The sequence below is a fragment of the Pelophylax lessonae genome, assembly GCF_965119305.1.
Source record: "Pelophylax lessonae genome assembly, chromosome: 12".
Taxonomy (NCBI): Eukaryota; Metazoa; Chordata; class Amphibia; order Anura; family Ranidae; genus Pelophylax; species Pelophylax lessonae.
In genome coordinates, this window is record NC_138779.1 from 127,236,024 (window position 1) to 127,257,990 (window position 21,967).

General features: G+C 45.9%; 2 protein-coding genes across 3 annotated transcripts in view; both read right to left on the bottom strand.

Moving 5' to 3' along the window:
* Nucleotides 1–11,873, bottom strand: part of MFRP (membrane frizzled-related protein) — a 145,646-nt gene extending 133,773 nt beyond the window's left edge. Inside the window, exons 1-3 of one of the 2 annotated variants that reach the window (XM_082274065.1) lie at nucleotides 11,748–11,873; nucleotides 3,244–3,410; nucleotides 426–528 (exon numbers count right to left, since the gene is read on the bottom strand). In XM_082274065.1, coding sequence (XP_082130191.1) covers nucleotides 426–528; nucleotides 3,244–3,393 — 253 coding nt within the window. In that variant the 5' untranslated portion in view covers nucleotides 3,394–3,410; nucleotides 11,748–11,873. Of the gene's footprint in view, nucleotides 1–425; nucleotides 529–3,243; nucleotides 3,414–11,747 lie in introns of both variants that reach the window. The other variant, XM_082274066.1, reaches the window with a different exon arrangement.
* A 5,176-nt stretch (nucleotides 11,874–17,049) lies between these two features.
* On the bottom strand, nucleotides 17,050–21,725 carry LOC309568306 (uncharacterized protein; the record flags this gene model as incomplete). The annotated part of the gene is made up of 3 exons (XM_082273973.1): nucleotides 17,050–17,072; nucleotides 17,242–18,083; nucleotides 21,628–21,725. 3 exons carry the CDS (start codon nucleotides 21,723–21,725, stop codon nucleotides 17,050–17,052), a joined length of 963 nt encoding a protein of 320 aa, XP_082130099.1.
* Nucleotides 21,726–21,967: the final 242 nt, after the last annotated feature.

A 21,967-nucleotide genomic window follows, 5' to 3' on the forward strand; every position in this document is an offset into this window, starting at 1 on the left:
GCTTAATTGATTGCCGTTGTCCCGGTGTGCCCCAACCCCTTGCTCCATTGCATTTTTCTGTTGTTACATCATGTTATTCTATTTGTAACCAGAGCTCATAATATATCTCTATCCCTGTTTGGGGATTTTATCATGTATGTTTACACTATTTTCCATTTTCATTAATAAAGGAACTTTTAAAAAAAAAAAAACATTATTAAACAGTTTTTCTAATTTTTCTACAAGTGTATTTGCTGCCTGAAAACTTCTGTACTTCCAGCAGGAAGGTAGTGCTGTTACCCTGTTTCATAGTGAACTCATAAGTGGTCCTCTAGAACACGTCTACCAGTTTTTTACTATGCTAGGCAAAGCAAAAAAAAAAATGCATTTTGGTGTACGTACGTAAGACCATTTACTTTTCCGTTATATACATTTTTTTCCCTTACCATTACTGACTTGCAAGGATCGTGCGACAAAATCAATGTCTGTAAAGGCTCCCGATGAGATGAACTCTGTTCCACTGTCATAGTCAGGATTACAGAACATCACCTGTCCGAGACAGAAGATCACTTTATTTTGTGTTTATTTATCTCTATAGAGCAGGAATCCTCCAACTACGGCCCTCCAGCTGTTGCAGAACTACACTTCCCATGAGACGTTGTAAAACTCTGAGATTCACAGACATGACTAGGCATGATGGGAATAGTACTTCCTGAACAACTGGAGGGCCATAGTTTGAAGACCCCTGCTTTAGAGCCAATAAATTCTAAAATGATTCCAGAATACGTTGTCCAATCATTCCCCTATAATATAGGATAAAACACACCTACAACTCCCACACAGACACATCAATGAGGTACAGTTTGGGAGGATCCTATTTTTTGGGTTGTGGGAGGAAAACAGAACATATGGAAAAACCCAAGTAAGCATGGAGAGACCATATAAACCAACTGCAGGGTTCTTGGTGAAAATAGAACATAAGACCCTAGTCTTACAAGATAAGACTAACTGAGTCATATGAATACTTTTTTTAGCTCATTCACACAATGTGCATAGAGCTGCATTGGGTACGCATTTGCACCATTCCCCTCGCAGCGCACACCAACGGCCACTGGTGTGAACAAATCCTTCAAGTTATCCATATATCCAGTGAGGACACACCGCATTCGCTGATTTTGTTTGAATAATACACTGCAAGTGTAATATTATTTCATATATGCTATATTGCCAAAAGTATTGGGACGCATGCCTTTACACACATATGAGCTTTAATGGCATCCCAGTCTTAGTCCGTAGAGTTCACTATTAGGTTGGCCCACCCTTTGCAGCTATAACAGCTTCAATGCTTCTGGGAAGGCTGTCCACAGGGTTTAGGAGTGTGTCTATGGAAATGTTTGACCATTCTTCCAGAAGTGCATTTGTGAGGTCAAGCACTGATGTGGACGAGAAGGCCTGGCTCGCAGTCTCCACTCTAGTTAATCCCAAAGGGGTTCTGTTGGGTTGAGGTCAGGACTCTGTGCAGGCCAGACAAGTTCCTTCACCCCAAACTCGCCCGTCTATGTCTTTATGGATCTTGCTTTGTTCACTGGTGCACAGTTATGTTGGGACAGGAAGGGGCCACCCCCAAACTTTTCCCAAAGAGCTGGGAGCATGAAATTTTTTCAAAATGTCTTGGTATGCTGACACCTTAAGAGTTTCTACACTGGAACTAAGGGGCAAAGCCCAACTCCTGAAGAGCAACCCCACATCATAATTCCCTCTCCACCAAATGATTGGGACCAGTGCACAAAGCAAGGGTATGCAGGAAAGGAGGGAAAAAAGTGAACCCCCCTGAATCATACCAGGCAACATGCCCTCAACATCGGGGGGTTGTACCCCTGGCAAAGCACATTTTCCCCATGTTGATGAGTACAAGGTATGTCCATGATCCTGTTCAATTCCAAATATGGAAAATGACTTCACCCCATAGCTTATATTGCATCAACGTGGACCAGGAGATGACATTCGGCTGGAGTCCAGATCTTACAACCACAGGGCCAGGGTTGTGGGTAAGAGAACCTTGTCCTCATCAACATGTGGATAAGGTGCTCTGCTGTGCTAGGGGGTCTCCCTTGCAAGATACCCCACTTTATTTCGAGAGCATGTGACTGGGAGGATCTGGTATAGAGTTTGGGTGGCCCTCACACCATTTTTGTGGGGTCCTCATTAAAATCTATTCCAGACCTAAATGGCCTAGTATAATTTTGGGGGACCCACAGGGTGTTTTTTGCCTGCTGTTTGTTTACATTTACTTATCATTGGGAATCACTCAGCTGAAAAACCATTTAATCAGCTGTTTGCACAGAAATCTCCATAAACTGCACATAGTGCAGAGACCTCCCTCATTATTTCCCCTGCTGGTCGAATGTTCTTAGTCTATAGTGTTAGGGCTCTTTCACATGGCCGTTCAGTTTTTTTTTTCCGCTCTGGTGCTTTTTTTTTTTTTTTTTTACACGGAGCGGATGACACTTGTGTCATCCGCTCTGTATGTCCGCATATCATCCCATCTGTTTGCGGATGATATACGGACATAATGTATGTCTATGGGCATTGCGGATGACACCGCTGACATACGATTTTGCTTCCTTTCCGTTTTTTAAACGGAACAAAAATAGGGTTCTGTTCCGTTCCAAGAAACGGAACAGAACTGAAAGGAAGAAAATCGGATGTCAGCGGATGGTCATCCGCTGACATTTGCAATCCCATAGACATTCATTATGTCCGTAAATCATCCGCAAAAAAATAGGATGATTTGCGGACATGCGAAACGCCCGTGTGAAAGGGCCCTTAGGCTATTTTCTCTATTGGTGAATGTTAACTCTCATGGTCAAATGTTTTTATGGCTATATTTCTCTTAGGATCAAATGTTAGGAAATGTTACACTCACCCAGGGAAAGGCACCAAAGAAACTATTATACACATAATACAAACATTACAGGTATCATTCCTTACGCTTCCACAAATGTTTAGACAGTCGCAAAGCGATTTTCTTCAAATCTATACTCCATTATATCACTATAACTGTAATATTTCTAAGAAACTTATATACCCTTGGATTAAATTCTTGCTGGGGACAAAATAAAAATATATACAATATGTGTTGCCTGCAAATGACCAAACGGGTGGCTTTCATACCACATTTGTGGGATTTGGAGAGAGTAAATTGGTTATTAAGTAAATAATTCCTCTAACTCTAGGCTACCATTCTAGCTGCTTATCATTTACCTTGTCCTCAGAGCACACATGTTGGGAGACACAGGTGTTTTCACTCAGTGAGTGTTCTTGTTGTATCAGTATTGTACTTCCAGGTCCCCCTGGTTTCGGGTTTAAATGATGCATTGATACACAGCTTTTGATATGTTGAGTTATTGTCATTGGGGTGCCCAAGGATTCTGCTGGAAGAAACATTTAAAAATGTAATCAAGGCTGATTCTGATACTGGAACATGCAATTATTTTACAGATAATATACTTATATATATGGCAGATAACCGAAAAGAGTAATTGATCTTACAAGTATGGCCAGGTGCTTGGCTAGAGACAGAGCGATTTAGGACACTGTGCTGCAGTGCGCTCTGTGTTCCCAACGGACTTCAGTTGAATGGGTTAACACTACCTGTCCTCCATCCACCAGGAGGAGTTGACTGGCAGATTGATCACAATAGACTTAATTGTTGAATACCACTTCATGGTACTGAATTATGGCAGACGAATTTCTGGAAAGAAACGTTACTATGCCAATCTATGGATGATTGGACTACAATTCCCAATGCGAGCCAGGTATAAATAAAGAGAAAGCTGTATTTTTAACAGGCTGAATACCAATGAACCCTCTTTTTGTTGTGAAGAGACAGAGGTGTGCATATCACTGCTCCTGTGTGCACATCAACCTGCCTGTGGCTGTGTTCTGACTGAAGACCGAAAACACTCTAGCAGATCCAGAAGTGAGCTGACATTTGAACATTGAGACCCCAGTTGCTGTATGGCTGCCATAAATCCATAGCTGAGCACATAGGGACTGGACGTCTAATTAGCAGCATTATTTACTACATGTAGACTGTACTGAGACTGTACTCATGTGCACCACCAAAAAACTGGGCCCAATCGCTAGGCGGCTGAAGAACTAGGGCTAAAGACTGCTCATGCAAATAGTTGCTTCTCAAGAACTTTGCCTTTAGGGAGCTTTACATTTATTCGCTGCCATTCATATAAATTGCACTTTAAAGTTGATCTAGCCTACTGTTTACAAAGGAGTTATCACAGTATTGATTATCATTGCTGTTACTTTTTTCTGATGCCATTGCTGATTTTGTGGATTAACACGTTTACTCTAGTTCAGCTGCTATAGCCCTGTGAAGATATTGTCCAGTGAGCTTATTATTATTATATTGTTCAATGAAAAAAAAAATCTAATTTATGTGCATACTGCTATTTACTGCAACCCGTGATAATATATTAGGTTTATTAACCACTAAGTAGTATGATGTTTGCTTTTTTTTTACTGAAAGTTAGTTGTGTGCAGGGTATCTATATTTGTGCTGCCAGTAGCAGTGCAGCATCTATTTGCTTAACCTGGTGTGTCAGTGGGCCCGAGGTTGTTATAAGAGTCAAGTTAGAAAAGCAGAGAACCCAGTCTACCAAATGGTTCCTGTGGGGGTATTGTTGAGATTTGACTTGAGTTTAAGACAACTCATGAGCTTTTGGTAGTCTGCACCAAATGCACCACAACAATAACAATGGGATTATCTTTCCAGGAAGTACACTTGTGGTCTGGTATCCCTAACCATCTGCCCCATGCATTATCCACCTTGTCCCACATTATCTCAAAAGGGTCTGTGTCATCAGGGACCTTCTATTTGTAGCACCATTTAATGTTTAATCTTCAAATGCACGGCAATTCACTGGAGCCAAAACAGCTCTGAATATCCTTGCAAGCTCTTTACATATCTGTAGCGCACCCCCCTAAAGAGCCGCAAGTAGACTGGGATCCCCCACTCTGCACAACCAGGCACACCACTATTTCACAGGCACTCCAGAATTTAGAGAACAGTCTGTGACTTTGTTGTTTTTTTTGTTATTTATTGAGGGATAATAACTTGGATAGAAATGGGAGGTTATGGTATGTTGACTTCAACAACATCAGGGACCACTCTTCCTATATACAGGCTCTATATATATATATATAGCTCCACTTCTCCCTCCAGCACTCACTTGCTTGCAGAACCCAGCAGGAACACTGTGAATATCTGACAGTCACTTTAAAGCAATGGCCCATCATAGAAACCCGAGGCCCCTTGGTTGTGGAGTAGAATTTCAGTGTCCAACTTGGATCACCCCTGTGGCTACTGATCCCAGCACCATCACTTCAGGCACTGCCAACCCACCTGGCTGCAGTTGCCCCCTTCACTAGCCCCCCAGGCTAACTTCTCCCCACAGTCCTCCAGACTGACACTTACTAGTCCACCTGGCTGACTCTCTGGAGATCTCCCTGACGTGCTGACCTGCTCCTGCTGTCCTCTCTCCTTGCTCCCGTGCCTGCAGGAAAGGCTTCCACTGTGTGTTTTTGTAGGATCCTTCCAGCGCCCAAGCCCCAGTCTGAGGTCACCCCCCATAGACTAGGGTGCACCCTCAAGGGCCACTGACAGCCTCCTCAGCACTCCATCTCCGTCTTCCACTCGACTCTTCCCTTTGGCATGACCAATGCCTATTTATGAGAGGGCCTGCCTCCTGCTAGCCCTTTACTGGGGATTGGCTGAGGCCCTCATAAATATTCCAAGCAGATCCTCCTAGCCTCCACCTACTATGTCTGGAACATTCTCCATGTCCCAGAAAAAGGGGGAGGTACCAGAGAAGCTGCTAGGATGAGTAACCCAGCCCTGAGTCACTAAACTCTGACCCAGATTCATAGCTCATTCTTAACACTGAGCTAAATTTACATTTTCCTACACAAATAGCTACACTAACAACCTAGTACTACTAGAGGGTGCTACATATCCTACAGCTGCATATACTGTATATGCAAGCAATTAAAACCAAAATAGTTCATTGGATTGTGCAGGTTAAACCACTTTAATAATATAGAAAATCATAAGATTACACTTGCAATAAAGTGATTTGATAGGGGCATATCACCAAAGTATAATATCTACTGGACCACCAGGTCTCGCCACCAATTGCTGAATAGCCTGTGACTGTAATGCTGGCAATAGGAGAGGTTGTAGGGCAAGATGACTTAGGAAGGAGCAGGGACCTAAAACATGTCAGAGTTTAGTGAAGGTAGCTTTTTCACCAAGGACACCTCTTTGGTTCCTTCCTTACTCTCTTTCCTGGCTCTCCCAATGTTCACATCAGTGAAATGTCTTACACTCTCATATTGCTGATTTTAATTCAGCAACTGCTGGGGAGACCAGGTCTTCCAGTACATATTGTATTTTAGTGATATGCCCTGATCAAGCCACTTTATTGTGAGTACAATTTTTTTTTTTAATATATAATAATAAAGTGGTTTAATCTGTTCTATCCAGTGGGCTCCAATTTCATTTTAAAGAGTAGGTGCAGGAACTCCTCTCTCTAAAGGCACCCCTTGTCTCTGACCCCTACCCACCTCCAAGCACTGTCCCTTGTTTCCACCCCATACCAACCTCCCAGACCACCCTCTTTTAGAGAAAACAGAACCAAGTATAATTTTGTGGTGCTAATCTGTATGAGATTTGGTAATTATAATAAAAAAATCAGTAAAATGGAATCCATGCAACCAGCAAAAATAGCCCCCCCCCCAATAATAGACACCCCCAAAAAAACAAATCCCCCCCAGCAACAATAGACCACTTGCAACAAATTAGTGCCTCCTAACAACAAACCCACCCCAGGAACAACAGACCCCACCAGCAACAATAGATCTCCCAGCAGTGAGCATTAAAAGACCCTCCAGCAGCCAGCAACAACAGATCCCCTCCTCAACAGTAGGTCACTCCCAGCAACAATTGACCACCAGCAACATAGTACTCAACAGCAAAATTAGATCCCTCCCTCAACAATAGATCCCCTACCAAAATAGATACCCCAGCAGCCATCAACAATAGATCCCCCAGCAGCACGCATTAATAGACCCTCTAGCAGCCAGCAACAATAGACCCCTCCCTCAACAGTAGATCCCTCCCAGCAACTATTAACAACTAGCAAAAAAAGACCCCCCTAGCCACAATAGATCCCCCAGCAGCTGGCATCCATGGACCCCTCAGCACACCCCACTACCCCTTGCAAGTGCATATATTTAGTGTTGGACGTGCCAGAACTAAGTTACCCCATGTTTTCGCTGAAAAAAAGCCCTGCATTTTACTATGACCATTATTCTTATGTCACAGTATGTCATCAATGATGATGAAAGCATTGTTCAACCCATTTCTCTAAGTTTTCATCATCATCCACAGACTCTGTAAAGTTGACGTGTAATCAAATGGCTGACAGGAAGGGTATTTATGACAGAAGAGACCCTATTGGTCTCTTCTGCCATAAATGCATCCTTCTACCTGTCAGCTGACATGTTCACTGAGCCACGCATGCACAGCTAAGCGAACATTTATGGCCCTGATTTGTGTTCCGGTGATGTGACTCTCGTGCGTCATCACCGCCTGGCCTATTAACTGGCATGGGACCCAGATAGAAGACTGGGCGATGATGGAAGCGGCGAGGGCCCTCCGGATCAGGCCCAGCGCTGAGCTGGAGGACACCATATGACAGGTAAGTCTGCCATAATGTACTATTAGTACATTATGGCATAACCCACCTGGGGGGCCTAAAAAGAAAAAAATTATAGCGGACTTTACTTCCACTTTACACAGATCATTTCCATGGCATTGATTGCCCCTTATTATCAGCTACAGTTTATTTATTACCAAACCAGTTTATTTATTACCAAGAGTATATTGATCAGTTTGCGCAAAAGTTATCGCATCTATAAACTAGGGGCAAGATTTATGTCATTTTTATTTATTTATTTTTTACTAGTAATGGCGGAAATCAGCAATTTTTAGCAGGACTGCGACATTGCGGCGGACAGATCGGACACCTAACTGACATTTTTGACACTTTTGGGGGGACCAGTGACATTACTACAGTAATCAGTGCTAAAAATGTGCACTGTTACTGTACTAATGACACTGGCAGGGAAGGAGTGTTTACAATGGTAGACCGCCATTCTGTCTCCACGGGGAACGATCGCGGTATGTCCTTTTGCGGGACAGAAAGTAAAAGTACAGCGGCTGATCAGCAAGCGGGTAATTTAGCACAAAAATGGGATTGTGATTAGTGCGGCGCCATCATCTGGTCGTTGAAGTCCACCCCTTCCATGTTAAGGTTTTATTCGTGGACACAGAGGGGCTTCTCCACAACACCAGTCGCCGTTGCAACTTGGACTGTCGTATCTGCATGAATGGAGGACAGAACGAAAACATTCCGTGTGTCACTCCACTTCACTGAAAGCATTTTATTACACTTCAAGCAGGCTCTCTCCCCCAGTCTAAGCACCGGCAATTAGGTCGCATGGTGCCACATGCTCCAATTCCAGAATAAAAAGATGACTAAAAAGTGGCACGCTTGTGTAATAATTGTCCACGTATTAATGGTTCCCCTTTCCGAATAAGGATGACACCAAGTCCCACACAATCTTGCCGCTGCTCCCCATGTAGTCTGGGCAGTTGGGGGGGCTCCACATTGCTATCTTTTTCCTCGTAAATCTGGAAACTACATGTATAGCCTGTTGCCCTGTCACAGACCTTTTACATCTTGACCCCATATCTGGCATGCTTGCTGGGGAGAAACTGTTTAAAAACAAGGCGGCTTGTTGGGGCGTATACAAGGCTGCAAATTTTTGGTTGAAGAGAATTACGAGGGGCCAATTTTTGTGGAGCCGGTCATATCCAGGGTCACCCCAAGGATCACTGAAGTGTATGAACCACAAGATTTGCTTGTATCTAGTCCTGGCCATGGCAGCAGAGAACCCGAGCATATTTGAATTGGGTCGGTGGACCGATATGACCGCAACTCACTCTTTTTAGTAATGCCCATGATGAGGGATAGGCCCAGAAAGGTTTTAAATTCGGAAACAGTGATATGTTTCAATGCAAATTCTCTGGCAAGGGTGAAATTTGGATTTGCAGTGATAAATTAATTAGCATATAAATTGCTTTGGTCCACAATAGATCTGTACAGATCTTTCGTGAAAAACAGCTCATAAAAACCTAGGGGGAGTAAAATCGGCTGTTTCCACCTAAATTACTGGGTTGGCCAGTGAATGGGAGAAGTATGGGCCCTGCAGAAGTGGGGGGCTCCCAATAAGGATTTGCAAGTGCATCAAGAAGGACACTATATCAGATCGAGGCTTGAATTGGCTGCCGGTGCCATCTTGGATGACGCGGCAGCGGAAGTTCCGGCTCTTTGTGTGATCAGAATGAGGCTCGAGTTAGATGCCGGCCCCATCTTTTGGTGATGTGGCGGCTTTTGATTCGGGACTCAAATGGAGGCCATGTTAGAATGACGAGGCGTGCCATCAATTTGGAGCTTTAGCAGCTGATTTTGCTCCATATCTCTATAAAAACAAGGTATGCACATTTAGGCACTTGGCTAATTCCTATGATGATGTTAATTTTAATGAAACACGCCAGGAGTATTACGAGTGCCAGACCTTAATTGAATGCTTCTTACTATTGGAAACTCTGTAAGTGTATTTTTTTTTATTCTAATAAACCATCCATACGGTATCACACTATGTTGTCCCTTGGTTCATCCCTTTATATCCATCCATGATTGGGGATTCCTGGGCATAATCTTCTGGAGCTGTTTGGGGAATATCCACCTGGGCTCAACCTGCGATCCAGAGACGCTGTAGAAGTTCCCATCATTCGGTGCTGTGGACATCTTAACATTCAGCCTGTATGACCCACTTGCTGTATAGCAATTTGGGTCCATACCATCTGGTGAGCACATTTGAATATCTGTGTTGTGGGACTTTTTTCTCTTCAAGTCACTATTTCCATGTGGATTTATTTGGACTTTTTTTTACTTGCACTTTATTGGACTTTCTTTACCAATAAGTTTAAAGAGTTTTTCACTCACTTTCTCACAATTGAGTATATTTAACGTGCATAACAATTTATTTTGTGTACATATTATTATTGTTATTCATCTGTTTATTTAGCGCTGCACTATATATATATATATATTTTAATGACTGGATCAGCATAGTCTGGTTTGACCAGCTCTATCAGATCAATAAAGATGTGCCGCCCGATGTTCCACATTGGGTAGAATTGCTGAAATCAAGCCTCGATGAATTTGTTTTGGTACTGGAACTCTCTTAAGCTTTCCAACACATCGAGTCTCTCCCAGACAGCCTGGCTGTACAATTTTGGGCATTTTTCCTCCAATTGCCGGAAAAAGTCCTCGGGCACGTATGGGAACACATAACCATGTTTCTTCATAACATAGACTTTGAAATATCTTTGCAACCTCAACAGCCTTGTTAATTTTCTTCCTGGTGGGACCGACCCCTGTGGGAGGTATGAATCTGCAGAGTGGCGAGTCTCTTCTACTGATCCGCCACTGCATGACCTGGGAGCGGGTGGTGCTGGAGCCTCTTCTGAAACTCATGACCTCTGGGGGGGGGGTGCTCCTTCTCACTACTGTTGAACATTAAGGTGCTCCAGGACACCCGGATGAATCCCTCTGGAAGGGTGGACAGTGGCTGCAGCAGCTCCTGTGGGTCTTGAGAAGATGCAGAAGATGAAGCGCATGGAAACATGGACAGCGGCTCTGCAGGTTCAGCGACAGGTGAGTCCGTGAGGCTCGAAGTGTCCGGGAGGGTTTTGGAGGCTGTAAGCTACTGTGGGCCAAGGTCCTGAGAGCAGGTGATAGGTAGTAGTCCATGTTAGTGTTCTCCATGTGCTGGCTGTTCTCTGGATTCTTGGTGTTCTTCCTTCACAGCGCAGGCCAAGACGGCGAGCCAAGCCAATTGCGAGCCCTGGACCTCTGCCTTCCCCCTTTTTATATCACAGGAGGGCTTGCTGGGATCAGAGAGCCAGGGAACTGAACACGCGTATGTTTAACTCTTTCCCTCCCAGCTTGGGCCAGCCTTTAACTTAGGCAGAAATAACACAGCCTGCCTACAATCTCCTTCTGTCAGTGTTCCTGATACTAGAACCACCTCCTGTCTACACAGATTTGTTTGAAAGATATAAAGTGACACTTGGCACAGACAGTAATGGCTTTGACAGGAGAGAGGGAGGGGGCTGCTCTAGGGAATTGGCTAGTCACATTTTCTATAATCAGAGTGAGCGCCTGGGTCATTCGGTTGTTTGGACATTTTCTATAAAGTTCTAAGGCACATTAAAAAAAAATTATAAAAAGGAAAAAACATTGCAAGTCAGCATTGAAAATAATTCATTTTCTGTGCAGGACCCATATGTGATGAGAGCCAATCAGTACCTTATATAAAGTTATTCATCCACAAAATGTGTATCTGTCATCCAGTAAAACGTATTACAGCTGGTGAGCTTCAATGTGTGGACAAGTGTAAGAAATAAATACAAGTTCAACATACTAACATGTCCCTTAAAACAGTTATCCTATAATGTTCTGTTAAATAGAACTACATGGTACTACAAAACAGTTTTGTGTGCTGAGTATAACAAACAAATAACACTTTTTTAAATGTGCGGCATAAGGATTACATACCTGTTGTGATGCCAAGTGCTTCTTTTTCCGATTGTGAAACTTTGTAAGCTTGAAGCCGAGTGCCAAAGCAGAGAGAGGGGGTCTGCTAGAAAATGTGCCAGACAATCTAATCCGAGTCAGGTGAGTAACCCTCCCCGTAATGCCAAGAAATCCACCTCAAGCATTTTAAATTTGTTTTTTTTTTCTTTAACAGAAGCTTTAAGGAATGAAATTACAGCATGCATTTTATAATTTGCTCAGAGGTAGAGCTTACAATTATACAGAATGCATGTACAGTGAAAATAACATTTTAAGTCTTTAATTCTTCTGCACACATTACATGAGTTTTGACACGTCTACATAGAGTGACAACTTACAAAATGAAAAACAAAGAAACAAGATTTTATCCTTGATATTTGTTATTTCACTTTACGTTGTCTGGTATATAGAGGCACTCATAGCAGTGAAGATAAATCAAAGCAACGGCATTTTTTGTTAACGTTTTGACTGAGCTCAGTCTTTCTAATGACACTAATAAAGGGAGGTGTACAGACTAATAAACCAGAAGTCCCAATGGCCAACAACACCCTATAGCAGGGGTCTTCAAACTATGACCCTCCAGTTGTTCAGGAACTACAATTCCCATCATGCCTAGTCATGTCTGTGAATGCCAGAATTTTCCAATGCCTCATGGGATGTGTAGTTCCACAACAGCTTGAGGGCCGTAGTTTGGGGATCCCTGCCCTACTAACAACATCACACAGTGCAAAGGTAAAAAGACATATAGAGGTCAAAGGAATGTCACAAATGGAATAAATAATCCACCAGAAAATCCTAAATATACTACAGTAGGTCCCCTACTTATAAATGAGTTCCATTCCAATGAGCTCAGCGTGTTCTGGCAGAGGGGGGGGGGTGGGAGCCCCTCATCAGAACACAAAGGCACAGCATGGGAAATCGATGAACCAACATTGATTGTATTGGTACAGCAACCTGTCAGCTTGTTTTTGGCACGCTGGGTTGAATGAAAATAAACAGAGTGTGTATACCCAACTTTCCAGGATTGGACATGCGAACATATGTTTCCATCTGTGAAAGTTTGTAACTTGAATGTTTGTATGTCGGGGACTTACTGAACATCCCTGTTTACAGCGAGCCAACTGTCCCTGGCTCCTGGTGGCTGAATAGAATGGCAGGGGAGTGATGGAAGGTGAGTATGTCAACTGGTGGAGCTGGCACGGAAATGCATCTTCCATCATTATCAATATATATATATATATACATATTTGTGGTTGAAAATGTAATCTTTATTTGCATAAAAGATATACAAAAAACAATACTTTTGTCGGGGTACATTCTCCCCTGTACTGCGACGCAGCGCATAAATACACTACATTACAATACATTTCCGGTCATACTAATAAATACATTCAATCACATACATTCATTCTGCGGTATGATGCCTGATGTGGTGTGCGGAGTAAGGATACCCCGTGCCATCACATCATGCATGACGCCGCAATACCCCTGAAGCATGAAACTAAAAACATTGTCTATACGTTGCATAACTGTTTCAATACTATAACATTTTCAAAAAGCAACAGGTGTGATGGGGGGTGGGAGAGAGGGGTAAGGGGAGGGGGCTGAAATCACAGGCCCGAAGCTTTATTGAATGGACAAAGACACACAAGGGAGAGTGGGGGAAGGGGAAATCTTCAGACCTCCTCTTCCTCCATGAGATCCATCAGGTTATAGTCTCTGAGCAGACTGTGAATCAGTCTGCGACAGTCCTCAATGGACATCCTCTCCCGCTGGTGGATAAGGCGCTTTCTGGCGCACCATAAAGCGTCCTTAAAGCAACACAACACCCGCCAGGCGTTGTCAATGTCCTCCTGGGAAAAAGTTCCATGAAAAAGTCCATTCAGCACAGCAAAATGTGTGATGGCAGTCTGTGGAACAAAGTCTCTCAGTTCAGGTTCCAAGGCCCTCAACAGGCTCTGTGCAAATGAGCACTCCCAGAAAACGTGAAATGACGTTTCCTCGTGGATGATACAAAAGGGGCAGTGCCTGTATCTGCACAAGTTTCTGGCATGCATAAATGTCCTGAGTGGCAAACCCCCCTGGACAGCCATCCACGCCAGATCTTTATGCCTGTTGGTGAGTCCCTTTGAAGAAACATTCCTCCAGACCACTTTGCAAGTGGCTGAAGGGAGGCCTGGAACCGTCTCAGCAATGTCCGATGCTCTGATCAACTTGTAGATAGTTTTTGGCTTCCACAAGTCGGGCTTAACTCCATGCAGCCCCAGCTCCTTGATGAACTTGAAAGTGTCCAAGTAGTACCAAGGAGTGTCCCAGTTGTAGGGGATGGAGCTGTCCCATTTGTCCCATCCAAGGGACCTCCAGAGAGGCAGGAGGAAAAAACGGGACATGGAGTTGCCTCCAGAGTCCGAAGTTCTGTCAATCAAAGTTCTGCGGATGCAGTTGCAGGCAAAGAACACCCCCAGTAACGTTGCGATGTCGGGCACGCCCTTACCGCCCTTGAGGGGTTCCTTGAACATGACTGCTCGCTTCACTCTGTCCATCTTGGAGCCCCAGATGAAGTGGAACACCGCCCTGGTGATGGCCTTGCAGGTGTTGACCCGGGGGGGCCAGGCCTGGGCGAGGTACTGCAACACAAGGAGGATCTCGCTGCGGAGTACCAGTGTTTTCCCTGCGCCCTCAGCTCCAAACCAAACTCCAAGAATTTTGATGAAATCCGTCTTGACGCTGAAAGGGATAGATGCAGAAGAAGGCAGGAACCACTTTCCGAAGAGCATGATCTCTGACTTCCCGCAGTTGACTTTTGCCCCTGAAGCTTTGCCGAAGTCCTCACAGGTCTGGACGAGCGAGTCGATGGAGCGCTGGTCAGCACAGAACACCGTTACGTCGTCCATGTAGAGTGAGCACTTGACAACCCTTCTGTCCGGTCCCGGTGCGGTGATCCCTCTGATCTCTGGGTTCTGTCGGATGCATTCGGCAAAGAGCTCTATACAGCAAACAAAAAGCAGAGGTGAGAGAGGGCAGCCTTGTCCGACCCCAGAGAGAACAGGGAAAGGGTCAGTTTTCCAGCCATTCACCAACACCGTACTACAAATGTCATTATACATCACATTCACATACGAACAAAACATGTCCCCAAGACCAAACCTGCGCAGAGCTCTGCACATAAACTCATGGGAGACACGGTCAAAGGCCTTTTCCTGGTCAAGACTGACCAGGGCCGCGTGCACACGGCGGCCTTGAATGTACTGGACCGTGTCCCGGACAAGCGCAAGGCTGTCCGCAATCCTGCGACCAGGAATGCCACAAGTCTGATCCGGGTGGATGATCTGTCCGATGACAGATTTCAGCCTGTTGGCCAGCACCTTGGCGAGGGTTTTGTAGTCCAAGAGAGAGATGGGACGCCAATTTTTCAGATCCCCTCTCTCCCCCTTACGCTTATACAAAATCGTGATCATCCCCTCCCTCAGCGACGGAGGCATTGTGCCCTCCACCACCATCTCCTCGTACAGCTCGAGCAGGTCCGGGCCAACGAGATCCCACAGCGCTACATAGAGCTCCGCTGGGAGACCGTCGCAGCCCGGGGTCCTGCCTTGCCTAAAGGATCTGACGGCAGAGTGCAGTTCCTCCAGCGCCAAGGGGGCGTTGATTGCCGACATACCTGCAGGATCAATTTGGTTAGTGATACCTGACAAGAACCTGTCGGCCTCAGCCGTATCTGTTTCTTTCGGGGAGTAGAGGTTGGTGTAGTAGTCGCTGACCACTTGCATCACAGCCTCCTTCCCCTTCTGGAGTGTTCCGGTCTCGTCCCGCAGCTCAGACAAGGGAGTGTGTCCTGAGTGGAGTTTCCTGAAAAAGAAAGAGTTACATTTCTCACCTTTCTCAAGATTCTCCACCTTGGAACGGAAGACGAGGTGCCTGGATTCTTCCTCGAAGTGTCCTTTCAGGCTCTTCTTGGTGTCCTCCAGGTCCTGCCTAACGTCCCAGCCGCAGTGGTGAAGGTCCTGCAGGGACTGCATCTGACGTTGCAGTCTCCTGAGTTCCCTCTTTCTGGCACACACTTGCTGGCGTCCCCTTGCCTGAAAGAAGCTGCGTAGCTTGACTTTCACAAACTCCCAGTAGTCGCTTACCTTTCCGAAGAACCTCTTGTCCTCCTTCCAGGTAATGTAGGCCTCCTTGAGTTCCTCCAGCAGTTCCTCATTTTCCAGCAGGGTACCATTCAGCTTCCAGGAGCCCGGACCGGGGGCAAAGCCCTCGCCCAGGTCACCCCGAAAGTGAATGGCCCTGTGGTCAGAGAAAAAGCAGGGGACCATGGAGAACCCGCGATGTCTGACTGTCTTGGAGGTGAGCACGAAGTCTATCCTGGAACGCACAGATCCATCTGGACGGCACCACGAATAGTTCACGGAACCTTTCCCTATGGATCCCACGGCGTCCTTCAAGGAAGCCTCCGCAATCATCTCCTTGAGCAGCCTAGACGTGGTGTCGAGCTTTGCGTACATGCTGGAGCTGCGCCCATCCTCCTCAATCGGACAGTTAAATCACCGCCGATTACTACTGCCCTGGTGGTGACGAGTTGGGTCCGCAGGGTCTGGAAAAGCTCCAGTCGCTCATTCTTATCTGGGGAGGCGTACACGTTGATGAGCCTAACTGGCTCTCCCGCCCATGAGCCGTCTACGACCAAAAGACGGCCACAGACGAGCTCCTGGACGGAGTCAACCGTGAAACGACTACCCCTGACAAGAATGGCTACCCCTGCAGACTTACAATCGACACCCCCGGACCAGTAGGAGGGACCATGGGTCCACTGGGATGACAGATGAGTGTACCTCCTCGAGAAGGGTAGGGCACACTCCTGAAGCATGTAGACATCACTCTGCTGAGTGGAAAGAAAAGTCAGCGCCACCTGTCTTCTAGACGCATCCTTGATGCTCCTAACATTAATGGAAAAGATGGAGATCTCTGCCATCATGTAAAGGAGATAAAGGGGCTAGTTAGCAGGTGGGCCGAACTTACCTCCCCTGAGGGGGGGGTGGTTCCTCCACTGCCTCTTGTGCCTGTCCGGTGTCCTGGTTCAGGCCGTTCTCCTCGAGGATGCTGTCCATCAGGTCCTGGGTGAGGTCAGTCCCTGGGGGAGCCAGATCCTTACCTTCCTGCATTTCTCCTTCATCTTCCCCCGCAGACTCAAGGTCCTCGAGGTCCTCCACCACTGGGTCCAGTCCAGCGATGTCATGTTGCTGGGCCACGGTGGGCCGCTTGGTGGGTTCTTCAGTTGTCGGACTATCTAGGTTCCGTTTCCGGCCTTTGCTGGTGGGGGTGGGGGTGGCGGTGGGCAGGGTGGGGAAGTCCTCCATGGAGGACAGGGCGGGGGGGGGCTGGGAGGGGGGAGGGGCAGGTGGGGTCACCTCCGACTCAGAGGGGGTGGGGAGGGATGGGTCGGAGGAGGTGGTAGGGGCCTGGGGAGGGGGGGACTCACCAGTGGCTTTCCGCGGTTCCTTCGCTGTCTTTTCCCCTGGCTTCTTTTTCCCAGCGCTGTCTGGAGCTTTGCCCTTGATCAGGGCTCCAGCGTAGGACCGGGATCTCTGGGGGCAGTCTCTGTAGACGTGCTCAGCCAATCCGCAGAGGTTACAGGTCTTGGACCTCGGGCAATCCTTGGTCTCATGGCCTGTAGCCCGACAGAACCTGCAAGAAGGTTCCTGACAACCAAAACTTACATGACCCTGCATGCCACACCTGCGACAGGTCTGGGGCATGTCTGCGTAGTAGAGGAGTCCTGCGGAGGCTCCCAGGGAGAAGCAGGGCTTCAGGTGTTGGAGATCCCCCGAAGGCTCTCTCCTTAACCTGCAAGAAACTGCCCACTTACCTGTCCAGAAGCCGTTGACATTGAGGATTCGGACTGGGTCTTTGGCCACGATGCAAAACCTCTGGAGGTAGGTAGCAATGTCTTTTGCTGGGGTATGGGGATTCCTCATGGACACCGTCACCCGCCTTTCATCCCGTTGAATGGGAGTGTTCGCAACAAAGTTGCGGAAAGGGGAATCCGGGCCACAATTCTTCACCGCTTCCCAGTACCTTCTACAGACCTGTAGAGACACAAAAGTTATATAAAATATACCTTTCATGAAGGTCTGCACGGACAGTGTCTCCGCCTTGCTGAACCCCTGTTCGAGGATCATCTTCTTGCCAAAGATTTCCGGGGTCATGTCGGGGACTCTTCCGTCCACCTCCTTCAGCTGCAGCACCACTGTCTGCCTCATCCAGGGTTCCAGGGTAGGAAGCCCGTCTGCGGACCTGGTTGGCCTTGCTGAGCCCGGCTGGCTGACATTGGCCGGGGTGGGGGTGGAGGTTGAGGCGACTTCTCCCGGAGTCTTGGCAGAAGTGGCGGGGACTTGCTTCTTCTTCCCAGTGCTCTTCCCCATGACGGAGGAGTTCGTCGGTAGTCGCTTCAGGAGAACTTCGGCGGCTTCCTTCTTATTCCTCGGCGTCTTCACTCTTTCGCAGCCTTTAAAAAGGCCCTTGTTCGCCTACTGCCCGAAGGTAGTAGCGCAGAGTGGGGGGGGAGGAGGGAAGATCGCAATCTCGTTCCTTGTGGGGGCTAAGCCTCTAACCCAATAGCAGCGAGTAGGTGAAGCTGAATTTAATCAACGATCCTACAAGGCCGAGCAGAGGGTACCCCACAAGGACCAAATGGCTTGGATAGATACAAATGTTTCTCAACGTCCTAGCCGTAAAGCAGAGACACCCCTAAGGGCTAAAGTCGATACTACACTTGATCTTAGCCAAAAGGCCGAATATATATACATATAGTATATGGACAATAAGCACAACACATCCAGACTATTACAGTCACCATATATATTTTCTTGATGCTGCATAGCCATGACATCTTTTTAGTTACAAGTGTTTTATTCTTCCCCACTGCCAAGACTTTCTTTTTAGTTATAGGAGTTTAATCCTTCCAACAAAGAAAATTACCTTACCTAGGTCATTCATCATTATAATCATCACAAACGGAATAGCATAGCCAACAATGTTGCTTCAAAGTGTTTCACACTCCCTTGTCATGTGGATTAAGCACAAGGTAAGCTGTATTGTAATAGGCTGGTTTGAAGGAACAGTTGCTTTTGAAGTGCCATGTGATAAGTGATCTACATTACAAAAACGCAAACACTATATATATATATATATATATATATATATATATATATATATATATACATATATATATATATATTAGGTGCGTATTAATCACAAATAATATTATAAATCAATATGCACAAGCAGCGCTGTAGCTAAAACTAAATATGCGATTCTAAAATGTTATGTCTCACATAAAACCATCAATCATCCACAAAATGGATAGATAGGTGAAATCTATTAAAATATTGTCCGTGATAAAATCAGTCCATCACCAACAGAGCTTCGTGCGGGGTCGCAGTGGGAAATACAGTTCCGGTGAGGGAGTAAAAAATGCACATAGGGCAATATTGCTTGATAAATCTCCGGAGGACCGTGAACTTCCGGAACGCTGATGAGCGGGCGAGAGATCGGTAAGCGGCCGGCAGAGACCGGGGTGCCTACATTGTTTATATGCTGTATCTTATTCTATTGGATGTAAGTGTAATGGGTGAGGGGGGGGGAGAAGTTAATAAAGGTGCATGGTTTTATCAAGCAATATTGCCCTATGTGCATTTTTTACTCCTTCCTATGCACTGCATCCTTGAGGATATCGCAGCTGTGAGCAGGTCTCGCAGGGATCTGATCTTTTGCATTGTCCGGACGAGAGTGTATAATCTTACAGGCTTCAATAACAGAGACATCTGGTAAGCGTATATTTGGGTGCTTCACGAGTGGTGAGGTGGAGGGGCATACCGAACATCTGTGTTCCACACCGTAAATGTATTTCCCACTGCGACCCCGCACAAAGCTCTGTTGGTGATGGACTGATTTTATCACGGACTATATTTTAATAGATTTCACCTATCTATCCATTTTGTGGATGATTGATGGTTTTATGTGAGACATAACATTTTAGAATCACATATTTAGTTTTAGCTACAGCGCTGCTTGTGCATATTGATTTATAATATTATTTGTGATCAGGGCTTTTTTTCTCAGAAAAAAGGTGCAGGAACTCCCCTTTCTAAGTTACTTTGTATCTCTGCCCCCTACCCACCCTCGAGCACTAACCCTTGGTTCCACCCCTACCCACCTCTGAGCACCGACACTTGGATCCACCCCCTATCCAGCTTCCAGTACAGCCCCTTTTAGAGAATATAGAGCCAAGTATAATTCTGTAGTGGAATGTATGGAATTTGCTTATTAAAAACAAGAAAAGCAATAAAATTGATTCCCCACAGCCAGCAGCAATAGACCCCCAGCAGCAGCAAAAGATCTCCCAGCAGCCAGCATCAATAGACTTTCTAGCAGCCAGCAACAGTAGACCCCCCTCCTCAAACAGTAGATCCCTTCCAGCAACAATTAACCCACAGTATCAAAAGATCCTCCACCAGCAACAATAGATTGCTATCCAAAAATAGATCCCCTCCAGCATCGATAGATCCAGCATCAGTAGACCCTCCAGCACCCCTTGTCATGGCATACATTCAGTGCTAGAGGTGCCGGAACTGCGTTCCCCCGCGTTCCTGCTGAAAAAAAGCCCTGTTTGTGATTAATACGCACCTTATATGCTGTATTTTAGCTTAGGCGGCAGCTTTTTAAGTTATATTGCTGGTGTGTTTATGCACACCATTTGTACGTTTGCAGATCGCTGGGTGATTGGGCTATATATATATATATTCTTTACAGCAGGGTACACAGCATAGTGCTTGAGCTGTGTCATTTGTCCCTGGTTGATCCCGCCAAGTCCTGTGTCCCCTGTCTGTGCTGACCACGGTAATCATGGCTGCTGATCCCTGATTACCGTGGTTGGTTTAAGTGCCTCCATTATCCTGCTGTCTCTCCTCCCCCCCTTTCCTCCCTGCCTATCAGCTCAGGAGTCTAAGTTATCTATCTCCTCATTTGTCCCTGGTAATCCCGCCAAGTCCTGTGTCCCCTCTCTGTGCTGACCACGGTAATCATGGCTGCTGATCCCTGATTACCGTGGTCAGTTTAAGTGCCTCTATTATCCCGCTGTCTCTCCTCTCTCCTCACTCCCCTTGCCTCTCTGCTTGTCAGGTCGGGAGTCTATGTTATCTATCTCCTCCCCACCCCTTCTGCCGCCATAGCTGTTAAAATTACTAGTGACAAATCTTGTAATACCCTTTCTTACATGAAGATCTAATGTGCATTGTGTGTGTGTGTGTGTTTTTTAATTGATTCAGCACAATACCTTTTTTATAGCGCTGCAGGGGGGCTCACGTGACCTCTCTCCACTCTCCTCCCGGCTGACGTAAGCGGGGAAACACAGCCCCTCCTACTGTAGTGCTCCGATCAAGGAGGGCGAGCACCGGGAGGTTATGTGAACACCCCGCGTTGCTGTAAATAAGGTATTTTGCAGAATCATTTTTAAAAAGCACACTCACTGCACATTAGATCTTTATGTATGAAAGGGGAATACATAATTTGTCATAGGTGACTTACAGTAACAACCACTTGAACTCATCCAAAAAAACAATGTCACCCAAGAACTAGGGTATAAATATTTAATATCAATTACCAGATTGTCAGTTCTATCCAGTCCCAGCAATGAAAAAAGTGAGGTATAGGGCTGCGGTCTTTACAGTAAATATAAAAAAGATTTTATTGCTCTTGGTTCCACAGATGGCAACAGGTGGATTAACGGGGAAGGCACAGTTGTTGTGGATACCTATTTGCATGAGAAAATGGAAAACCTGTAAGTATGAGAACAAAGTAAACTCACCAAATGCTATTGGTGACAGATTCAACCTCAGGTAGTAACAGGTCTGACTGTGGGTACAAGGTGCAGCGGTAGCCTCTTGGTTGGCTCTTGATTGGCATGGGTGAGCGTCCAGATGGAGGCACAGGTAACCTGTGTAGTGCCTACTCTGGAGGGACTGCTGAGAATAAGCCCAAGTCTCCCAATGTAGTACAGCTGCTGTCAGTCACATACAGTAAACTCTGTTACATGCACACATAGAGCTCAGTGTAGGGGATGTCTTTTTAGGATTTATTGCTGAAGAACTTTAACGGGAGAGGGGTTTAGAGTCATAGGATACTCCAAAATGAACAGTAGCAATTAA